At 35.6% G+C, this 22,868-nt stretch overlaps 1 protein-coding gene across 15 annotated transcripts in view; it reads left to right on the top strand.

Annotated features, from left to right (window-relative positions):
* The window catches only part of MPHOSPH9 (M-phase phosphoprotein 9), a 61,850-nt gene that overhangs the window by 35,197 nt on the left and 3,785 nt on the right, over positions 1-22,868 (top strand). For 5 of the 15 annotated variants that reach the window (XR_008917335.1, XM_056821860.1, XM_016432429.2 and 2 more), the window contains 11 exons: positions 390-545; positions 2,863-2,950; positions 3,802-4,017; positions 4,780-4,827; positions 5,530-5,594; positions 7,148-7,249; positions 7,926-8,060; positions 8,324-8,490; positions 9,914-10,078; positions 10,725-10,851; positions 21,769-21,872. Coding sequence is in view for 11 of the 15 variants with exons in the window: in XM_056821860.1 (XP_056677838.1) it covers positions 390-545; positions 2,863-2,950; positions 3,802-4,017; positions 4,780-4,827; positions 5,530-5,594; positions 7,148-7,249; positions 7,926-8,060; positions 8,324-8,490; positions 9,914-10,078; positions 10,725-10,851; positions 21,769-21,872 (1,373 nt within the window). In the remaining 4 variants the exon portion in view is untranslated. Of the gene's footprint in view, positions 1-389; positions 546-2,862; positions 2,951-3,801; positions 4,018-4,779; positions 4,828-5,529; positions 5,595-7,147; positions 7,250-7,925; positions 8,061-8,323; positions 8,491-9,913; positions 10,079-10,724; positions 10,852-12,804; positions 13,089-13,161; positions 13,283-19,603; positions 19,705-21,768; positions 21,873-22,868 lie in introns of those variants that run through there. The other 10 variants (XR_008917336.1, XM_016432432.2, XM_016432427.2 and 7 more) reach the window with 10 other exon arrangements.

Here is a 22,868-nt window from a genome sequence, read left to right as displayed (position 1 = left end):
GAGTGCTTGAGTTTTTCTGGTTCAGTCTGAGATATCAGGGTCAGCAAAGGGGTTTCTTGAAGACTGACTGTCAGGCCAATTTGGAGTTTCATAAAACCAGTTTGTCATCATTAATTTAAAAAGCAATACCTTGCCCATAAGAAGCACTCTTATTACTTTTTCCTTTGTAGGTAATTTGTTTGCCTGCTGTCTAAAAATGATCCCTTTTGGATAAAAAAAATCCCTGGATTTTTTAGATGTTTAAAAATATTAACAGTGCTTATCAATTATTTATAATATTATTAATCTTATCAATTTTAGTGTACATTGTAAAGGCCTGTCATGGATAGGCAGAGAAACAACCTTTTCTATGTTCTTAGATTTAATTCTCTTTTGCTCTCTGTGAACAGAATGAGGCAAAACCTGAGAGAGAAACATGCTCGGCATGTAGCTGATCTCCGCGCTTATTATGACTCAGAGATACATAATTTGAAACAAGAATTAGAGAGAAATGAAACATCTGCATATGGAGATTTGAAGAAAACAAATCAGAATCTGGTTGAGAGGTAGAGTGTGTTATTATGAATTATTTATAAAATGGAAGTTTCTCTAATTTGAGAAAATATTCTTTCACTAAATATATGAACAACAGATAGGCACCTATAAGTATAAAATAATTCTTCTTATTATTTTTAAACCCTTATCTTTCATCTTGGAATCAATACTGCATATTGGTTCTAAGGCAGAAGAGTGGTAAGGACTAAGCAATGTGGGGGTGTGTGTTAAGTGACTTGCCCAGGGTCACACAACTAGGAAGTGTCTGAGACGGAATTTGACCCAGGACCTCCTGTCTTTGGGCCTGACTCTCAATCCACTGAACCACCTAGCTTGCCTCTAACTATAAAATTATAGCAAAAAAAGGTTCATTCTCAGTAAAGAAAAAATTATAAACATTTAAGCCAAGTCTCTGGCTTTTGCAGTTGGGAATGAATTTGAATACTCTTTGGAGAATTTATGAGAGGGGCAGCTAGGAAGTGTCTGAGGTCAGATTTGAACATAGGTCCTATTGACTCCAGGCTTGATGCTCTATCCACTGTGCTACATAGCTGCCCTGGGGTATACCCTTTTGAATAGAGTAAGGGTATAAATTCAGCAGGCATTTAAATGCTTATTTTGTAAGATACTGTGATATGATTAAAAAAATGATCTAGTTTTGAACGTGAAGGAGTTTACATTCTACTAAATTTTAAACTGGCATTGGGAAAACTAGTTTTAGAGCTCTTCAGTAATCAGTGATAACAGATATACCTTCCTTGGAGCTTTTTGATGTCCAGAAGCTGCCAGAGTAAGAATTAGCTAGAGTGGAAAGTTATAAAAACTGCTTTGTGGCCACTTAGCTATTGTATTACTTTGGACAAGTCACTTTTTACCTCTTTGACTCTATTTATCTACTTGTAGAATGAGAGGATTGTACTAGATGAATTCCAAGGCCCTATCCAACCCTGGTTTGATGGCTGATTATGGATATAATGGTTCCCTAGTTTGGGAATTTTCCAATTTGGAAATTATAAATCTGAATTCTAAGTGACTACTGTACCAAGTCATTTCATAGTTTTCTTTTGCTCTGGTTTCAGGGGCACGGAAATAACACCTGTTTAAGTATTATAAGTAGTTTTGAGAAAATTTTATTACTGCAGCAGGGTACTCTGATCAACACTGGACTTCATGATGCACTTCTTATCTTACAATACTAGCTTATATTCTCATTCTCTTTTTAAAAACAATTTTAGTATGGATATGTAAATTTTCATTTAATAGAGTTAGACTGGTAAGCTTAGTAACATTTATGATATTTGGCTTTATTATATAAAAGTAAGAATTGAAAGTTATTAAATTTCATTGTTAGTATGCTAAGAATTAATATTACCGGCATCTTAAATGTGCTACTAATATCTTACATAGTTATGGCAGATGGCTGTTATCACTACACTTGGACAGGATTCTTTAATCACTTTAAGTAAAATGGAAGATAAAGTCTTTCACAGATATGTGTTTGGTCAGACTCCTCCTGACAAATAATGAATTTCTTGGTTTAATCCTTTTCCTTGTTAAATTGTTCTTCTAAATTGACTATGCAGTTAGAAAATCTAGTTAATGCTGAATCATTCTGTTGCTTTCACATTAAGCATTTTTTCTGTTTAATCATAGTATTGGGATCAAATAAATTCTTATTTCATTCTCTATTTTCTCTATTTTTTTTTTAACCTTTACCTTCTGTCTTAGAACCAATAGTAAGTATTCATTTTAAGGCACAAGAGAGGTAAGGGCCAGACAGCTGGGATTAAGTGACTTTGCCCAGGGTCGCATAACTTTATTTCATTCTTCTAAGATTATTAGTAGGCTTTTGATTTTGAATTTATGAGACAGCAAATAGCAGATTGCCAAGATAAGAATGAGTCAGGTGATTTGTTGACACAGAAAAGTGTTCAACCCAACTAAAGCCAATTCTTTGACAGTACAATGGCTATCATATTTGTTATTTGTACACTGACTCCGTGACCCTCTACAGTTGATAGCATCAGAGTAGACTGATTTATTATGTTTAAGTATTTTGTTTTTAGTCTATATATTCATTTTTTAACAGGTTATGTATTATATGTATTAAATAGCACCTTGAAACCTAGTTTTTGAAATGTATTTATTCCTCAAACCATTATAATATCATCAATTATCCTCTGAAGTATCTTCTATTAAAATAATTTTTTAGATTTTAGCTAACATAGGCTAGCCAGTTTTTTGTGTAATTCCCAAGGAATGAGGTTTCATTCTCTAATATTTTAATTTTGTAATCATTTTCTTTTGATTGTTGATTTGTGGTTTTAGATGTGACCAGTTAGGTGTTGCTCTGAATGAGGCCAATGCTCATGTGAAAATTCTCGAGAACAAAAATAATTTGCTGGAAATGGAAGTGGTGAGTCATCCATGTTGTGTTTTAGTAGTTTTCCATTTTATCTCTTACACAGATTAGAGGTAACAGATTGAAGGGGTTTTGGAAGGAGAGTGCCTTGAGAAACTTTAAAATCCAATTTGAGTTATTATCATGATTATTGTTAGTGTCAGATCTGTTATGGTTATATTATTAGTAAAGACCAATTTTTTTTTGAGTATCACAAAATCAATAAAATGAATCACAGAATTTAAGTCTAAATGGACCTCAATCATTTAGTTCCAACCTTTACTTTAAAGGAATCCCCATGATAAAATATCTTAGATGTGGCATGTTAATGTCCTAACTTGCCTTTGCTTTGAAATAAGTATTTTATCTTTCATGTATTACTCAAGCTTTATCCCACTACATTCAGGTACTGCAGTGAAAGGTGTTTTGTTTTGTCCTCCATCTTTTTCTCTCTTATGTTTGGTTTTATTAGATAGAAATTTTCAATTTTATTTTATAGTTTTGTAGAAGATAGAAGGGGAAAAAACTATCTAAATCCACAAGATCATTTGCATATATTGTATATATGTACATATATGTATATAAATGATAATCATCAAATTGCACCATCCATGTCTTAGCTTCCAGGAATATTCATTTTCACCTCCGAGGGTGAAGCCATTGGAGGAGTTGATTTCTCAACTCTTCTCCTCTGGTTCTTTCACCTTCCCCTGGGATATTTAAATTCGAGAACATTTTCATTTTCTGTCCACAGTTATGAATTTTATATTCCATCTCTTAATACTTATAACTTATTTGGAATTTGAGGTAGAAATGTGTTCATCCAGTAAGCATAACTTGTAATTATCTTTGTTTTTGTTTTGTAGAGTGATTTGAGAGAACACTTCAATGCAGCCAGTAATGCTTCCAAAATTTTGCAGGAGCATATTGAGGAAATACGAGCAAGTAATAAAGAAAAAGATAACACCATCAGTCGACTCAAATCCCGTCTAAAGGATCTAGAAGAAGCATTTGATAAGGCTTACAAACTCTCAGATGATAAAGATGCTAGAATAAAACAAGAAAATAAAATGTTTCAAGCTGTAAGTGAGAAAACAATGATACCTCTTTGTCATACTTTTGGCTAAGATTTCAGTCATGCTTTCTTTCATTACAGTATTTTTATAAACAAATTTGATTTTATTATGACTTTTTTCAAAGTTCATTCGAGTTTCATATAATTTTACTCTAATTGCATACCATACCAATCCAGACAACTGGGTCTTATCTTCTTGTAACAGCAGGAAGGCAGATCTTTAAAGATTTGGCATCACCCCTGCCTACCCAGTTGCTTTCTGTCTCCAGTTTAACTGTTGAGGTATCTGAATCACCATCTGTGTGTCTGGTAAGGTAAAAATGGTAGGAAAAAGATTAAATGTAGAATTTTATTTTTTTTTTGGCAAATTTGCAAATTCTTGACTTTTTTCCTTTTTAAGTTTTCTCTCTTGTTTTACTTTACTCGAGATTGGTTTTAAGTCTACCATCATAACTGGGTTTGATTAAGAGTTTAGTTAGGTTTATTCTAGTTTGAGTAAAAGAAGTCCATTGTTTCTGTCCTGCCATGACATTTGAAAGAATTGTGTTGACAGCTTATTTGTGTGTTAATTGTTCAGGTTCCTTTCCTAAGAAATATATGAATATATTAATTAAAAATTGGAAATTCTTCATTGTATTGTGTAAAAATTTATATGTGTAGCTTATTGTGAGGAAGAAAATCCATTTTGGTACTGGCTGATTTCAAAGTGTAGTTCTGTGATATTTTGTGATAGGTACTATGATGGTAAAGTTTATTCTTTTTCTTGTAGCTTCTAGGAGAATATCAATCCCTTGGAAAACAACATGAAAGAATAAAGGTAGACATTGATCATTTATATTTTGAATTGTGGAAAGAGCACTTAACTGAGTTGAGATGAGGGCCTTGGATTTGGCTCCAGCCTTAAATAACTCCATGACCCTGAGCAAATTTAATCTTGGGCTGTTTCCTTATCTGCAAAATGGGGATAATGCCTCACTTCTTTTACAATGTGGTCGTGTAAGGATTAGATGAGATGGGAAGCTGCTTTGAAAAATTATCAAGAGCCAATGTTGTTAAAATAATATTAGACCACTATATAAAGGTTTTATTTTCCAAGATAAGTTTTTGGGGATATTGTTTCACCCATTGCCTACATAATTGTTTGCTGACTGAATTTTTCACTGAAGCTAAATTCGAGGACTACATTTTGGAGATAGTCTACTGTTCAACAAGGAAATTTAAGCTTTCATATTTTATTCATTTTCTAATTAGGTGGTTTCTATCTGATTGATTTGGAATAAGTCCCATAGCTGTTCACATATAATTCGGGCAAAGACTTGTGTATCAGAATTGTCTGAAGTAGCTATGTGAAAGATTCCAAATTTGCAGAATCATATAATTTGCATTTTTTAAACTGTTTGATAAAACATTAGAGTAACTTATAGAAATTTTAAAACATAAGTAGTACAAAGAAATACTTAATTATCTATACCATTATCTAAATTTATTAAATTATCTAAATTTCCTTTATTTTCCATAGGATACATTAAATACAACTGAAAACAAATTGCTTGATGCAAATACTCAGATTTCTGATTTGAAAAGGTAAATATAGTACTATTTTTATGCTATTATAACAAATACTTATTAATTACATGCTCAGCATATAAAAATGAAATTTTCACTGAAGTATAAAAATTGCTGTTATTGGCAGCTCCAGAACACATGAAAAGATAAAGTGGAGTTTAGTTTGAGATTATGAACTATATAGAATATAGTATAGCTGTTGCCACAACAAGGGTATGTTTTTCTCTGTTGTGTTTTGCTTGCTTCCCCCTTTTCCCCCATAGGCATAGCTTTAATCACTATCTAAAGTCACAATATTAGAATTTTTAAAAGTTATCTAAGTCTAATGTACATATTATCCTTGGACAAGCTAGGTAGCACAGTGTATAGTGTCAGGCCTGGAGCTAGGAGGCTCTGGGTTCAAATTTAGCCTCAGACACTTCTTAGCTTTATGATGCTGGGCAAGTCATTTAACCCTGATTGCCCAACCCTTACCACTTTTCTATGTTAGAATTGATACTAAAACAGAAGGTAAGGGTTTAAAAAAAATGTTACATGTTCTCCCAAAGAAGAATGCACTCAAGACTACATTTAAACTTTTCACAATAGTGAGGAACAGAGACATAGTTCATTATCATGGAAGTGTAAATAACATTAATATTTTACTTTAGAATTTATTTTTGGACTTAGTTTTGAATATAAAAATGTCCTAGAAATTCACAATGCCCCATGACATAATTAAGGCCCACTGAAAAAATATAATATAGATACTTCCCTGGATCTGTTCCATTCTAAAACAGTTCATTTAGCTGACTAATTTAAACACCAGTATAATTAGACTACTGTCTCTTTCTTAGAACTTCCCTCATGGGAAGATGATCAATTTTGGTTTAAAAGGAAGCTTCATGTAAAATACTAATTAATTAGTGTCAGTGGTTAGAGTCCTGCACTTGGAGTCAGGAAGATATGAGTCTTTCAACCTCAGTTCTCTCATCTGTAAAATGAGGATAATAATAGTACCTATCTTTCCAGGGTCATTATGAGATAAATGAGATAATCTTTATTTCTATTTAATTTTTATAAACCTATGAAGTCTTTATAAAAGTGTTTAAGTAAGTATAGTGCCTGGCATTTGGTAGTGCTATATAAATGTTACTTTTAAATTCTTACTTTTGAAGACTTTCATATCCACTAAAACAATTCTAGATAATTTCTAATAATATGGAATCTCATTTTAAAAATAACATTTGAAAACTATGTTCAATTTTATTAGATTTTTTATTTAATTATACAATATAAAACTTCTTTAAAGCTTTTAATAATATTTTCTTCTCCTAATGTAGCTTTTGAAATGTTCCTTTATGGAACTTAATGTCTGTATTTGTTTTGTTTTTTTCTTTTTTTCGACTCCTTTCCCTCATTTTTTTAAACTTGGCAAGATTTTCATAGTAAACTTATAATCAAAGAATAAGGTCTGCTTTCTTTTCCATAAATGTTTCTAGAAAATTCTAGAAATAATAGAGTAAAAATAAAATAAAAGGGAGGGTTTACATCTTAAAGTATTTTAATATATCCTATTACGTTTGAATTAGAACAATTTCAAAACTTGAAGCCCAGATCAAGCAAGTAGAACATGAGAATATGTCAAAACTCCGTATTAATGCCAAAAATCAAATATCATCAACCATTACCAGGTAAGCTATTCCATTTCCTTCATCTTTGTATTATAAGATAATATTTATGCCCATGATTAGAACTTCAGTGTTTTCACTCTTGGGAGTGGGGGTGGGATAAAAGATGGAGTTTAAATTTCAATAGAGGACTTGCTCATATAACCCTTTAGTCTTAGATTCTTCATTGTGCACTTGGTGGTAGACAAAATTCATGACCAGATTTTAAAATTACCATAACTTTTAAATTTGACATTTCTTGTAAAATGTCATTATTTATTTATTTATTTATTTATTTTTATTTTTTTATTTAATTAATTTAATTAATATTTATTAATTAGACTACAGGAAGTATATATCTATAGAGCAACATTTGTAATGCACTGATGAATTATAATTTTTAAAAATTTTGTCTAGAGTAAACTGGACTTTAATTCTTTTTAGAAATACAAATCTGTTCCCTGGCAATTACTTTAAAAATAATGTGAATGATAAGAAGGTTCAGTCTCTTTAGCAAATATGGTTGTCTTAAGCATTTCCTTTTACGTATTTATTTGTTTGCTATCATATGCTACTGGGTTGTCTTTTTTATTTCATTTATCAAAATGCTAATTTTTTAATGAAAACTATAAACTACTAAAAAAAAACAGTGCCTCACTTTACCTTGTTTCCTGACCATCCTGATGTTTTCCCACCCTAGTAACACAACAGTGTCTGATGTTAGCAGGCGGAAGTGGTTGATACCAGGAGCAGAATATTCCATATTTACTGGCCAGCCTTTAGAAAGTCAAGAAAATTTAGTGGATAACCAGCTCGGGGATTCCTACACTCTTAGGTAGGAAATATTGCATATGTAAGAAATGCCCTCTTTTCAGATTTTTGCAAAACATTTTTGTAAGCTACAAATATTTTTACGATCACATTTTAAGAGATTCATTTGCCTTTTATTGCTTGTAATATCTTGAAGAGTCAGTCATTTCTTTTAAGAGTTAGATTTGGGAATTTAATTTGTTTGAGTATAATTATCAATTGACCGTGTTATGCTATTTACAAAGTAATTCATCTTAGTTACTTATATGTTTATAAAATCTTTTCAAGGTACCATACTCCTCCTGAAAAGGATTGTCCCCTCAAAGACTCATCAGCAAATTTAAAAGAAAGAGAAACTTCAGAAGTATCAATCATCAAAGTTTATAAAAATCTTGAAGAAGGAAAAATATTTAAAAATTGGGGCACACAAACAGAGGATGATGACACATCAAATAGTAAATATTCCTTTCTTTTCTGTGTATTAACTTTATTTTTCCAGATTACATTTCTTTCTTTGGAATTAAATTCTTCAAGTAATGGGGTAAAATTACAGTAAGTAATTATATTATACTTTAAAATACATTTTATAGGTGAGTAGCTGAAACTTTATAAGACAACACTGAAATGCTATAAAACTCAAATGAATTGTTAGTGATTTATGCTAGTCTTAGGAAAAAAAAGAAAAGGAAACACACCTCCCTTTTCTTTGCAGGGAATTTTGAAGAACTACTTTTACAGGGTGGAATAATGCCTGTTGTCACATACAGTTCAAATTTTTCTTTGTTATTAGGGAAGGTTCATGAAGGAGTGTGTATGGGGAAGTGGAACAGTGGAGGTAAAAGTGAATATTGGGAAATGAATCTGATGTTTTGTTTTTTTTTTAGTAAAGGTATAAGTAAGGGGCAGCTGGTGGCTCAGTGGATAGAGATATATAGACCTGGAGATGGGAGGGTCCAGGTTCAAATCTAGCCTCGAGACACTTCTGAGCTGTGTGACCCTGGGCAAGTCACTTAATCCCAGTTGCGTAGCCCTCACCACTCTTCTGCCTTAGAACCTACTATTGATTCTAAGATGGAAGGGAAGGGTTATTTTTTAAAAAGGGAAGGCATAAGTAAAGTTATTAATGGGAGTGAAAATGTAAGACAAATGAAAGCTTTGCTTTTCTCTGAATATGTCTCATTGACTTAATTCATAGACATATCTTTAAAAGTATGTATTATTCCTTTCCATCAAAGTGTGCATCATGGTTTTCAATTATTGGTTACTAAGGCTCATATGTCATTTTTGTGGATATTTGAATAGTTTCAATATTTTATTGCTCCAAACAGTAGGATAGTATGAAAGAAATTTAAGTCACAACAATATAGTATAGTGATAGACATAAAGTATTTGTAGCAGTACTTAAATATTGTTTGTTTCCATATCTTCATCAGTAGACATCTTTGGAAAGGAGTGAAATGTTAAATAATATTTTAATTACCTTTATATCCTTTTACTTCCCAATGTGCCTAACTTGGTCAGATTTCATTATCATTTGATGAATACCTTATTCATGTTTTTAGAAAAGCAGCCTATCCTCCTGACTTAAATCAGTACCTGAACTTTGCCAAATCAATAAATAAAATTATTTTAAGAATTGTCTTTGCCATATGTAAAGTGGGAACAGGAATATATCATAAATTTCACTTGTAACATTTTCTTCTCTTAAACTAATAGAACTGTTCTGTGCAATGGGTTAATCATTCTATCCCAGTTATGGGCAAAAGTAGGATCCAGGGCAGTAGCACAAGAGCCAAGTGAAAGAAAGACTTTCATAACCACTTGTCAGTAAAGACAGAAAACATAGAAACCAGGTTTCTTTACATTTGTCTATAACAGAAACATTAAGTCGCCGTCAAACTGTAGGATTTGTTCCTGAGGCCACTTTCAGTAGAAATCGGTCCCCAGAGAAAGGTTCTCATCAGAGATCAAAGAAATATAATTCCTCATCTTCACAGAGGTCATCATCTCTCCCACCTTCAAACCGAAAAGCAAGTACTTCAAGTAAGGGTTAAATTTCTACATTTCTTGAGTCCTAAAAAAGTTAAATGTGATTTGTGCCTAATGAGAGAAGAATGTTTGTACTTGGGTTTTCTAGTTTGGGTACTCCTAAAGTACCGGTAGAGTTCTGTGATCACAGTAGACCTTCAATAAAAGCTTGCTGAGTGAGGGAGCTCCTGGGAGGATTGCACTTGCCATGAATATGATGGAAGAGATGATCTTAAGAGTTATTCCACTGAATTTTCTCAAGTCAAGAGAATTTCTTGTTCCTTTAAAAAGATACGTTAGTGGTTGCTTTAATTGAATATTCTATTTAAGTAAGAATTGAAGCCATCAAAACAGAAGCATCTGTTCATTGGCTGCAAAGGCACTGAATAGCAATCACCTTCTCCCTTGGACAGCCACAGGTACACTTAAAGTGAGCAGTGAAGTTCTGTACCTGAGATTTCCTTTTTAGGTGATAACTAAGAAGATGCCTGGATTTATTGTATAGTAGATATATTTATATTCTAATAATGTTTCCAATTTATTTCCAGTTAACTTCTAAATTCCTGAAAAAAGTTTGGGTTAGTGTCGCAAAATATTTTGTTAATACAAAATTATTTACATTCTACAAAAGAAAATTTTTCCGCTTTTTTACTTCCCATAGCTAAAAGAGATATAATGCTAACACCAGTGACGATGGCATACAGTCCAAAGCGATCTCCTAAAGAGAATTTCTCCCAAGGATTTAGTCACCTACGTAACAAAGATGATAGTAATAATAGTTCAACTCGGTAAGTTATTTAAAGTAGTACTAGACTGATAAAGATCAAGCTTAGCCCCAGAGAAGAGTTGAGAAAATACACTTCCTTCTTTACAGAGATGGGGAACTAGGATTAGGAATTTTACAGATATTGTCAGATATGGCTTATTTGTTTATTGGTTGGTTTTGCTGAACTGCTTTTTTTTTTTTCTTTTTAAGATCTTAGGGATGATTTCCTGGGTATGGAGGGGATGGATGGATTTGGAAATGAAGGTGCTATTAAAAACAGAATATAGAAATTAAAATAACAATGTTTAAGTCAATAATTAAAATATCATTAGATTATAATAATTATTGATGAAAATTATTTTAAATTTCTGAAACCAACATTTTTATCATTAAGTAGTTTCTGATTTATTACTGGGAAAGATTAAATTGAAATCAGTTGGGAAAGATTAAATTGAAACCAATCAACAAGCATTTATTAATTAAAATTATACAGGGTGCCACCCATTTTTAAGTGCCTGCAGATACAAAGAAAAGCAGAAATACAGCTCCTTCCCTCCAGGAGCTCACATTCTACAGGGGGGGAGGGGAGGGCAGATTAAAACATAAATAACTGTGCAGAGAAAATATATCCAGTGCAAATGGAAGGTGGCTGTGTGCAGAAGGGAGCTGTCCATGGAGGTGTAGGTGACAAAGGTAGGATTTCACAGGTCTTAAAGGAAGTCCAGAGATGGAGATGAAGAAGGGAAGAGAGTGAAAAATTCCAGAGTATCAAGTTGAGCACAGTGAGAAGGGCACAGTTTTATAGCTATTGTCAAGTGTAGGAAGACTACAAAGATGGGAAGGGGCCAGGTTTTAAAGAGCTTTACAAACCTAACAAGATTTTTTTTTTAAATTTCACTCTGAAGGTGATAAAGAACCATTTAGTAGATGTGTGACCCTGGGCAAGCCTTTTAGCTTCTCTCAGCCTGTTTCTTCTCTTCCCTATCTTCTAGTGTTCTTGTGAGTCTCAAATAAGACAATAAATGTAGAGATCTTTGGTAGCTACATGAAAAATAGATTGGAAGGAAGAGAGATGAACTAGAAAGCTTTCACAATAGTTCAGGTGAGAGGTGATGAAGCTATATACTAGGGATGGCAGCTATTTGAGAAGAAAGAAGGGGATGTATATAAGTAATGTTGAAAAGCTAGAAATGACAAAACTTGCCATCAGATTGGCTGTGTGGCATGAGGGTCAGGGATGTGTAGAATCAAAGGTTAGGAAGGTAGTGAGGCTCTCAGCTGTCATAGGGGAAATTTTTTGGGTTCAGATCAGTTGGGGAACAGATAAAAATGAAATAAAGTTAAAATTCTTTAGAAACATGGTTTGAGTACTAAAATACAGTATACACACATTTTAATGCTCTTGGATTTGGAATGTCTCCGAATTCTACTATCTCAAAGTGGGAAGAGACATCAGAACCAGTACATAAACAAAAATTATTCTTAAAATTCCTCCATAGTAAATGATCAGTTAGCTTTGGCCTAAAGAAAAGACCTGTCATGGGGGGGACTTACTGACTTACCAGAGTATTTTGTGATAGGGCCAATTATTAAGAAATGTATTTATTTAAACACTAATCTTCTGTCTTAGAATCAGTTCTGAGACAGAAGAGCAATATGGGCTAGTCAGTTGCAGTTAAGTGACTTGCCCAGGGTCACACAACTAGGAAGTGTCTGAGATCAGATTTGAACCCAGACTCTCCTGACTCTGGGCCTGGTGATCTATCCACTCTGCTGCCTAGCTGCCCCAAGAAGTTTATTTTTAATCTTTAATTGCTCCTTTGCAGCCCATGCTTTCTGATCTTCATTTTGCTCTTTTAGGCTCAGAAAGGCAAGTACTCTCTTCTACAAGATAGTCCTTTAAGCCCTTCAAAAAATCTATCATTTTCCCCTTAAACCTTCTCTTATCTGAGCTAAGCATTCCTTCTTCCTTCAGTTACCAGATGGCATGATATTAAGTCCTCCTACCATCCTGTTGGCCCTTCTCTGGATATTCTTCACTTATCAGCATGCTTCCTAGAATGTGGTGACTACTACTGAACACAGTACTCCAACTTGGGTCTAGGGGAGAGGATCTGCCCTAATCACTAGGCCTCTCTCCATGATCCTTCAGACTGCATTATCTTTCTTGGTTGCCATTATTACACTTTTGACTTCTGTTGAGCTTTCAGTCAATTCAAGCAACATTCATTGAATATGGGGTAATAGATAGAGCTGGCCTTGGAGTCAGGAAGCTTTGGAGACCCTAGGCAAATGGATGGTCTAAGTTCTCTGAGCCCTGGGTAATTTTCAGGGACCCGAAATTGCAGAACACTTGCCATTCTACATTGTAGAGGAAGTTTCCTGAACTCTACACCAATGAACTCACAGATCCACTCCAGGAAAAAAAACAACTATGAAATCAGCAAGGCAAGGTAGGTTGGCACCAGATCGTTTTAAATGCAAAGCCAAGAAGTTTGAAATAGTACAGAGCTATTGAAGATTTTTGCACAGAGGAGTGACATGACCAAATCTATTTCTTAAAGATGTTAATTTCATATTTGTGTGAAAGGTGGATTTGAAAGGGGAACGAATAGGAGCAGGGAGACTATTTAGGAAGCTTTTTTCAGTTCAGAGGTAAGGAGGGCCTGAAGTAGGGTAGTGTGAATGGACAGAAAGGGATGGATGTAAAAGATGTATGGAATTATCCAATGCCAACTGGTTTACTATGGAATTGAGGCCAAGTGAAGAATCAAGGAGGGCTCTGTGGTTGTAAACCTTAAACATTGTTAGCATGGTAATGCTCTTTAGGTATAGTGAATTCTGGAGGTGGGGAAGTGTGATTTTTAGTGGGGAAGACAAGTTCTATTTCAAACATATTTGAGATGCCAGTGGTACATTCTTGTAGGCAGTGGAATAAGTTCTCTGGAGAGGTTAGGGCAGGCTATAGATTAAGGAGTCATCTGAACAGAGATGAGCCTATGAACTCATGGGAGATAGGTAAGATCAGTGAAGATGGAAGGAGATAACTAAGGAGAGCTCACACTTAGCTAGAGCTGGAAAAGACTTGAGAAACCTTTTTTCTAAACAAGCATTTATTAAACACTTACTATATACCAGGCAGTAGATTAGGTACTTTACAAATATTTCCTTCAATCCTCACAGCACCTCTAGAAGGAGGTGCTTTTATTATTCCTATTAAGTGAGGAAACAGGTAGGTAGACATTAAATCATTTGCTCCCAAGGTCACAGCTAGTAAGTGATCTGAGACCAGATTTGAATTGAGTGAAGTCTTCTTCACTCATAGTCTACAGCTCTGTCCACTGTACCACTTAGCTACCACTTGATCATTTGGTGATGATCCAACAAAAGGGACTGAAAAGGGGTGGTTAGATATGGGAGAGGTCTGCCAGTAGAAATCAGAATTCTCAAAGCTAAGAAAAAGAAATATCTAAAGCTAAGGACATTAACAGTGTTAATAGGAAGAGGTCAAGTAGAATGACGACAGAAAAGCCACTGGATTGAATTGGTTAAGAAGTCATTGGTAGCCTTGAGTTTCTTTAGAAAAGAGGATTGGAAGTTAAATTCATATAAGGTGAGAAAACAGAGTCAACAAACACAGCCTAGGAGTTTGGGTCTAAGATGATAGCTTGAGAGAGGAATGACAGTAGTCAAAAAAAGGTTTTGATTTTGTTTTTTAAGGATGGGAGGAATTTGGGAATGTTTAAAGGTAGCTGAGAACTAGCTAGTGAATAAAGAGAATTAAAAATGAAAAAGAGGTCATGATGGGAGGGAGATGGGATCAGAAGGGTACGTACAGTGTTTTGTATTTAGCAAGGAACAAGGCATCCTTTTTACCAAGTCTTCAGTAAAGGAGGGAAGAATTAGGGACTAAATAGAGGGATTTTAGAATGTAAAGTAGGAAATGGAGAAGACTCCTGGAAGGTGGCCTCTAGTTTCTCAGTAAAGTGTCAGAGAATTTCTGATTTGGAAGGATTGAACCTCAGAGGCCTGCCACTCTTAACCTGCATACCTGAAAACTAATTCCCTCTACCACCCAAAAAGTAGTCATCCAGCCACCACTTCCCAAAGCAGCCTATTCTACTTTGGACCCATTGCTAGGCTTCTTTGCAACTCCCAGTCATTACCTCTAGTTAGACCTAAAATTCTTTTTTTTTTTTTCATGAGAGCCCTTTAGATTCTTGAAGACAGTTATTTCTCCTGCAAGTTGACATTCCTCTAACTCTTTCACTTGGAGCTCTTAGGCCATGAACTTGAGTTTATCACTCTGGTTTCCCTAGTGTATACATTCCTTGAAATGTGGCTCCTAGAAAAAATAGGAGAGATTCTGTGTTGAGAGGAAAGGAAGGAGAGAATTGGTAGTAGGGAGTTAGAAGAGAAAAGGGAAGGTTTAGAATAACCATTTTGTTGTAGTGTGCAAGTACGTCGGTCGTGGAAAAAATAAAAGAATTTCTTATGTAGCGGTGAGTGGCTCTTTGGGACTAGGTAACAGATTTGTTGTGGATCTGGTTGGTGTGATTATAACTTTTCTCAATTAGTCTTCAACAGCAAGAGTAGACATAAAGGAGGCTGATAGTTTGCAAACCCACCTGTTGGACAAGAGGACAAGGCAGCAAGGAATTCAGGGGCAGAGAATAGTATATGGTTGAATTGGTCTACTCTGGATTCTATATTGAAGAGAGGAACCTAGGATCATAATATAATAGGTCTAGGTCCTCAGAGGTCATCTTGTCCAAAAACAAAGAAAACACACATAGGGTGCTTAAGTGAATTAAAGTTAGACCAGAAAGAAGTGATGGAATGGGAACACAGGGAAGTGTTGAGATGATTACTGAAACTGCAATAAGAGTGAACATTTTATGTTTTAAGAGGAGCCAGAAGTGTAAAGATAGGCAGCTGTGAACAGAGATGAATTGCATAGTTTTGTATTTGAAAGTAACACAATTTTGGATGTGAACAAGGATGTTGAAGGCTTGAATGGAGTGAAGAAATCATGAAAGTTGAAGTTGAACTGGATGACCAGAATTGAAGATACACCAATATTAATTTTGAGATCCCTTGAATATGAAGGTAGTTTTTTGAGTGGAGATCATGAGCCAGGGCCTGGCTAAAAGTCCTTGTGAAAGGAGGAAGAAAATGAGATTGAGGCCAGTAGATAACTTCATCAAGGATCTAGTGATATAGGTAGATGGAAAGAATTGCCACAGGGATAATTTGGAAGAGGCAGTGAAGACCCAGTGGATTGGGCAAGATGAGAGAAGTACTAAGTTCTAGGGAGGGTAGCCATAGTGTAGCCAGATAGTGTTTTTTGGTGGATTATTTTTTAGTATCAGAAGATAGAATTTTTGGTAACTAGAACTAACTAGATGAAAGAGAAATTTGTTAACAATTGATTAAAGGTTCCAGAAAGCACAGTGGGTGGCAATATATGGGTGGTGGAGAGGAAGAGGAGGGCTAAGGTGGTGAGCTAGGAATGAGATTCTGGAAAGAAGTAAAGGGGAAATATTTTCATCTCAGCAACAGGGATAAAGGGAACAGGAGCTGGACATTTGTCTGGCATAGAATTGAGGAAGAACCATAGGAAGTTGACAGGAGCTCCTAACTCCTGGGATGTGATGACTCACGAGGAAAATAATATGGCCCAATGGAAAGAAGGCTAGATCTGGAAACTGTTTTTGTGTTCCACCCTAGCTTTGCTTTTTAATTATGTGTGTGGCATTGGGCAAGTCACTTCTCTATGTATTCAGGTTTCCTCATAAAAAGAGGAGGCTGTATTACGTGACCTCTAAGATATCTTCCCACCTAGAGCTGGTCAGAGTAAAAGTGTGGGGGCAGTGGCATACAATAGATTCATAGCTGGTCACTAAAAAGCACAGGGGGACTTCTGGTCAAGATGGCAGCTTAGATAAAACTAAAAAGCATAGGGACATCATGGTGTATGGTATACATAGGTAGTAAGCAGAATGAGCAGGCAGAGAGTTTTTTCTGAATGGGTCATTAAATAACTATGTTAAGTTATATTAAACTCAATTTCATCCTTTATCCTATTTACCCTTTAGCCCCAAATCTCACAAGCTCCTGAAATCACAGGCTCATTAGTTTGGCATCTTCAGTGAATCTTCTTAGAGCCTTAGTTGGATTATGTGTTGCCCTTCATGCAGATCTTTTACATTTCCTCCCTCCCTCCCTTCTTCCTTTCCTCCTGTCCTTCCTTCCTCTCTCACCTTCTAAGACAGAAGAGGAGTAAGGGCTAGGCAATTGGAGTTAAGTGATTTGCCCAGGTCACACAGCTAGGAAGTATCTGAGGTCAGATTTGAACCCAGGTCCTCCTGACTCCAGTGCCACCTAGCTGCCTCTATCTCTTTCTGAAATGTTGGGTCATTGATGGATGTTATTCTCTTTTTGGGAAAAGGCTAGCTAATATTGCCAGCTTCTTGAGGTTTAGAATTTCTGTGTGTCTTAGACCCCTCAGACAATTAGTGCATAGGCAAAGCATAAAATAAAATACCCAGCTTTACAAAGGAAACCAATGATAATGAAAATCAATTTTCAAAATGTGGGGAAGAAAAATTCCTAGTTGTCTAGTTAAGGTTGCCCTAGATCTCTTTTCTGATCTTTTCTAGTAGCTGAATGGCTGTCCTTCCCAATTTATATTCTTGATCTTGATTTTTTTTCAAACTGAAGAGTAAGGATTGGCATTTTTCCCATTAAATTTCATCTTACTAGATTTGGCCCAACATTATAGCCAATTGAGAACTATCTCTGTCTCCTCATGATTTACATTCTAGTCATAGTGACCTACTTGTTAATCCTTGATTCAGCATTCTTGAATTTTTTTCAGCATTCTTGAATTTGCAGTTTGTGCTCTATGTTAGGAATATACTTTCTCCTTGGCCTCCGTATCTTGAAATCTTTGGATTTTTCTAAGGTTTAACATAGTCTTACCTTTTATGGAAAGTCTTTCTTAATCTCCTGATTGTTAGTGCTCTCTCTCTTTCCAAAATAGAAAATGTAAAATGTAAATTCCAGGAGTAGGGACTGTTTTTTTCATTTTGCCTTTGTATCTCTCAGATGTGGCACAGTGCCCTAAATATAAATACTTGTTGAATTGAATCACCTTTACCTTTATGCTATCATGTCTTCATCTAAAACATTAATGAAAATATATGGGGCTGAGTATATGTGTGGGGTCATTTAATTAAAGATCTTCCATATTGACATGAGGCCATTAATGATTACTGTTTGTGTGTGACCATCCATCTGCCTCAAAACACCTCATCCAAGTGTGGGTGGGTGGGGGCGGTTGTGGTTCTTTGCTTTCTTGACAGAATGTTTTTAGACAGAAGAAATAAAGTGATGCAAAGCACAGGTTATGTAGAGAGAGGTTTGGTTGGAATGTCAGTATTTTTTTTATAAAAGAAGGAGCACTAGATATACCTTCTCAATACATGGGTTAAAATCCTATCCCTACTGTCTCTGTGACTTTGGGCAAGTCATTTTCTACTTTCTAGATCTGTTTTCTCTAGCTCTAAGCCCCATGACAATTAATGAAAGACAATTGATTCTTTCATGCTCTAGAGGGCTGTATTGGTGTTGGTGTAGTCCTGGTCCTGTGTTTAGATCTTTCTTCATGTATGCTATGAAAAAGTGGAATGAAGATAGAATTTTACTCTTTCTGTCCACTTTCAGAAGAGCCCTTTTAAGAAAAGGATGATCCCTGATATAGTGGAAAGAGGAGGGAGTACTAGACTAGAAATCAGGCACATTGACTGACTTTTGCCCTGGTTGTCTTTTACTGCCTTTGTGACTTTGAAAGGTCACCTAACTGTCCAAGCCTTAATTTCTCCATCTGTTAAGCAGCAATAATGGTACTAATCCTGAGTACTTTATGAGATCCACATCTGTTATTTGTGTGTGAAAGTATCTGAAAGCATCATAAAAATACAAGGCATTTCCTTTATGGAAAACACTTAAAGATTGAAGCTGTTAGTTTCAAGGAAAGGGTAACTAGGTCTCTGATAATTTTATAGAATCCCAGGGACTTCAGAGGTTACTTGATCCAAGCATACTTTCCTTCCAGCTGATTACTGAGCCTGTGCTTGAAGTCTTGTAGTTATGGGAAAGCCTCTGCCTCCCAAATAAGTCTATTCTACTTTGGCTAGATCCCTTGTTAGTTTATCCTTATATTAATTCCACTGCCCTTTGGGGCCAAGCAGAGATGATAGCCCTTAAAAATTTCTTTGAAAGTTCTCTCATGTCATCCCTAAATTTTCTCCTCCCCAAGGCTAAAAATCTGCTATAGCTTTTTCAGATAATCCTCATATGATATGGTCTCAACTCCTTTGACTATACTAGTTGCCCCCTTCTGGATGTGTTCCATTCTATGACCTTCCTAAAATGTGAAGCCCATAACTGATTACAGTATTATTACAGGTATAATCTGGAGCTCATGAGTGGAGAGTACAATAGTAGTAGAACTATCACTTCTGGCTCTGGATATTATTCTTTTAAGATAGCCTGTGTTAGCATTGGCAATTTTGGCTGCCATTTCTTGCTGTCATACTATTTGAGTTTATCGTTACAAAAAGTATCCAACTCTATAGAACAAAATAACAGGGTTCTCTTCCAACAAAGAGTCTCCATGCAATCCTAACCTAAGCTTAAGATGACAAGATTCCTTGATAGATTCAAACCCAGGAATAACTTCATCAATCTTCTGATTATCGATGTCATAGGCATAAAACAGGGAGGGAGACATTGTTGTCAGTGATGCTCCTCAATAATGTGGAAGAAGCTCAGCACAGGTCCCAAACGGAAGAAGAACTTCTTACAGATGGTGAGGTTCTCCTGGTGCTCCTGTTTGCAAATAACATCAAGCCCCAGAGTGACTACAGGGACTCTTCACTGAGATCTGAGGCCACTTCAGAGAGACTAGCTTCATAGTTGACAGAGGGAAGAACTAAATGGAAGAAGCCGCCACACTGCCCAAATTATGACATGCCATTGAGTGGGCAGACCTTTGAATTAGTCCATAGAACAGGAACAGGCATTGCGGAGGGGAAGGGAACTGGGCCTGGAACTGAGTAGGGTTTTTGGGAATTTGGGCCAAATTTGTATGGTCCCAGACTGTTCCTTGATGCAAAACTTCATCTTTTTAACCCACTTTTTAATTCCCTACAAATTATGGAACAACATCTCCCAAAAGGTAGAATTGTAGATCCCCAAATGGTGAAAAATGAAGTATTTATTAACATTAATTCAACAAACATTTAATAATAGTGTCTGCTATGTGCAAGGCACTTTTTTTAGGTATTAGGGATACAAAGTCAAAATGAAAAACAATCCTTTCGCCCAAGGAGCTGCTGATATTTTACTGGGGTGGAGAGAAAGGTGGAGGGAGGGGAAAGGGCAGTTAACAGCTGGGGTCAGAGAACTGAAAAGGCTCCATAGAAAAGGTAGCATCTGAGAAGATTAAAGACTTAAGGGATTCAGAGAGTCTGGTTGGTGCCTCCAGGCAGTGGCAGGAAATGAAGTACTGAAGTCAGACAACACCTAGTAATTGAGTTTGGTTGGAATGTAGCATTCATAAACAGAAATAGTATGCAGAAAGATTTGAGGAAGATGGAGGACACCCAGTGGAACACCTTAAATCCTGGCTAAGACTTTTGGTTTTTATATAGTAGAGGATGGGAGCTTGGCCTTATGAAGACTGATTTGGGCAGCTGTGTGGAAGAGAGATTGAAATAGGGAGAGACTGGAAGCAGAGATGCCATCTAGGATGCTTTTGTAGTCATTTAGGTGAGACTTGGCAAAAACTCATCATTGATGGTGGCCATGTGAGTGGTAAGAAAATGGGTGTGAGACATAGTTAAGTAAAGAATTGCCAAGATTTGGCAATGGATTGGACATGTGGTGACAGAGAGGGAAGAGGTGAGGATGACTGCAAAGATATGAACCTGAGTGATTTAGATAATAGGGATGACCTCAGTAGAAAGAGGCTGAGCATTAGGGCCATCTCCTACGTGAAGCTTTTCCTGATCCAGTCATTAGTGATCTCTCCTTCCTAAAATGACTTTGTATATATTTGTGTAGATGTTATATCCCTGCAATAGAATATAACTTGAGGGCAGATTGTGTTATTGTTGAATTTGTATCCTAAGTACCTACTGAGAGCTTGCACATTGTAGACACTTAATAGTTTGTTGAAATGAATTTAAACAGAAGCTTACAGAAGGAAAATGGTTTAAGTAAAAGATAATGAATTCTGTTTGGATCTACTAAATTATAGATGCCAAAGAAGGAGATATCTAACAGTTGGTAATATGGGACTGGCCTTCTGCCAAAGCATTTAAAGTTGAATTTATTGATTTGGGAGTTTTCTGTGTAGAGGTAATAAGTAAATTCATGGGAGAGGATGAAATCATGAAGAGACAAAGTATAGAGTAAGTGGCGTCATCCAGGAAATGTATGATTAGAGAAAGGTATGGAGTTCCTTCTGTAATGAGAACTAAGGATACTAGATGCATAAACTTTAGTGATGTTTAAAGCCCTAAAGAATGTTAAGAGATTAGAGGAAGGTACTTTGGCAAAGCTTCAGTGGTGCTTTGTGGGAGGATGTGGAGAACAATCTCCAGGTTTAGAAAGGTATAGCTGAACTGTGACCTGTGCCAAGAGAAAGCAATATCCCCTGCCCTGAAATCATTGAAGTATTGTAGTATGATGTCAAAGATCTAGAAGAAGGCAAAGGGGGTACCCCCGGGGAGGTAGACCTCTTCAAGGCCTGAAGTACAAGTGGGTAGTGCTGATGTCCTGGTTGTTAAGGGGGAAAATACATAATTTCACTAGTGCTGTTCAACCCTTTTACCTCATAAATGATCAAATTATTTTCTTCCCTTAATAGATATGATGTTCTTATGGACGGTTTAGATACTGTTCCTGTGGCAACATTGCAACTTAACTCTCCTAGGAAACAACTCCAATTTCTCTCTGTAGATGATTTGGAAGGTATTTTTTTCTTATTTTTATATATATATATATACACATATATATATTTAAAAACCCTTACCTTCTGTCTTAGAACCTATACTCAGTATCAATTCCAAGGCAAGAGAGTGGTAAGGGCTAGGCAATTGGCATTAAGTGACTTGCCCGGGGTTACACAGCTAGGAAGTGTCTAAAGTCAAATTTGAATCCAGGTTCTCCTTATTCCAGACCCTGGAACTCTTCCACTATACTGCCCAACTGCCCCTTTCTCATAATGTTTTAAAGATTATGACATTTGTCTTATTCATGATTTGGTATCTTTGAAGACTAAATTTTACATTATAATGCTTTGCATTTAAAAATATTTCATATCTCAGGTTCTCTAAAAATAAATTATAGTTAAGCTTCAAAGCTTTCAAGTACATTGCTATCCTTGCTGAAGAGTTGAGAAACTGAGGACCAAGTTGTTAATGCTTAGTTAACATTAAGTTAAAATTGAGAGAAAGCATGGTTTATGTAGTAGACATAGAGAACAGTCTTACTCTGGATGATCTGGATTCAAATTCTATACCTGACATATTCTAGCTGCGTGACCCCTGGGTAAGCCATTTAACAGCTCGTTGTCCCAGGCAAGTTTTTAAGAATAGAATCATATAGAGTTGTTGAACAGCGTTGGCAGAGGGAGTTTTCATTACAGGAATTCCCCATGATTCAGTTCTAGACACCCCCTCCCCCCCAAATTAAAATTATCTATAATACTACCTGCTGGATTATTGTTCTCAGTGTCTGAAATAAATTAGTTTGCAACTTAGAAACGGGATGATTTCTTTACTTTGAATATTTTAGTTTTCAAATGAAAGTTTACTAGTCACTTAGATATATTGTAAAGATAGCCACAAATTCTTTAGAAAAGGTACTTTTTAAAATAGAGGTGATTATTATCTCCTTCATTGCTTAAAAAAGCATTTCCAGCAAACGACAGAAATGACACCTCTCTACCCATCTATTTAAAATTTA

The sequence above is a fragment of the Monodelphis domestica genome, chromosome 3 (assembly GCF_027887165.1).
Source record: "Monodelphis domestica isolate mMonDom1 chromosome 3, mMonDom1.pri, whole genome shotgun sequence".
Taxonomy (NCBI): domain Eukaryota; kingdom Metazoa; phylum Chordata; class Mammalia; order Didelphimorphia; family Didelphidae; genus Monodelphis; species Monodelphis domestica.
The sequence above is the reverse complement of the archived record's forward strand: the minus strand, read 5'-3'. Positions and strand labels throughout refer to the sequence as shown.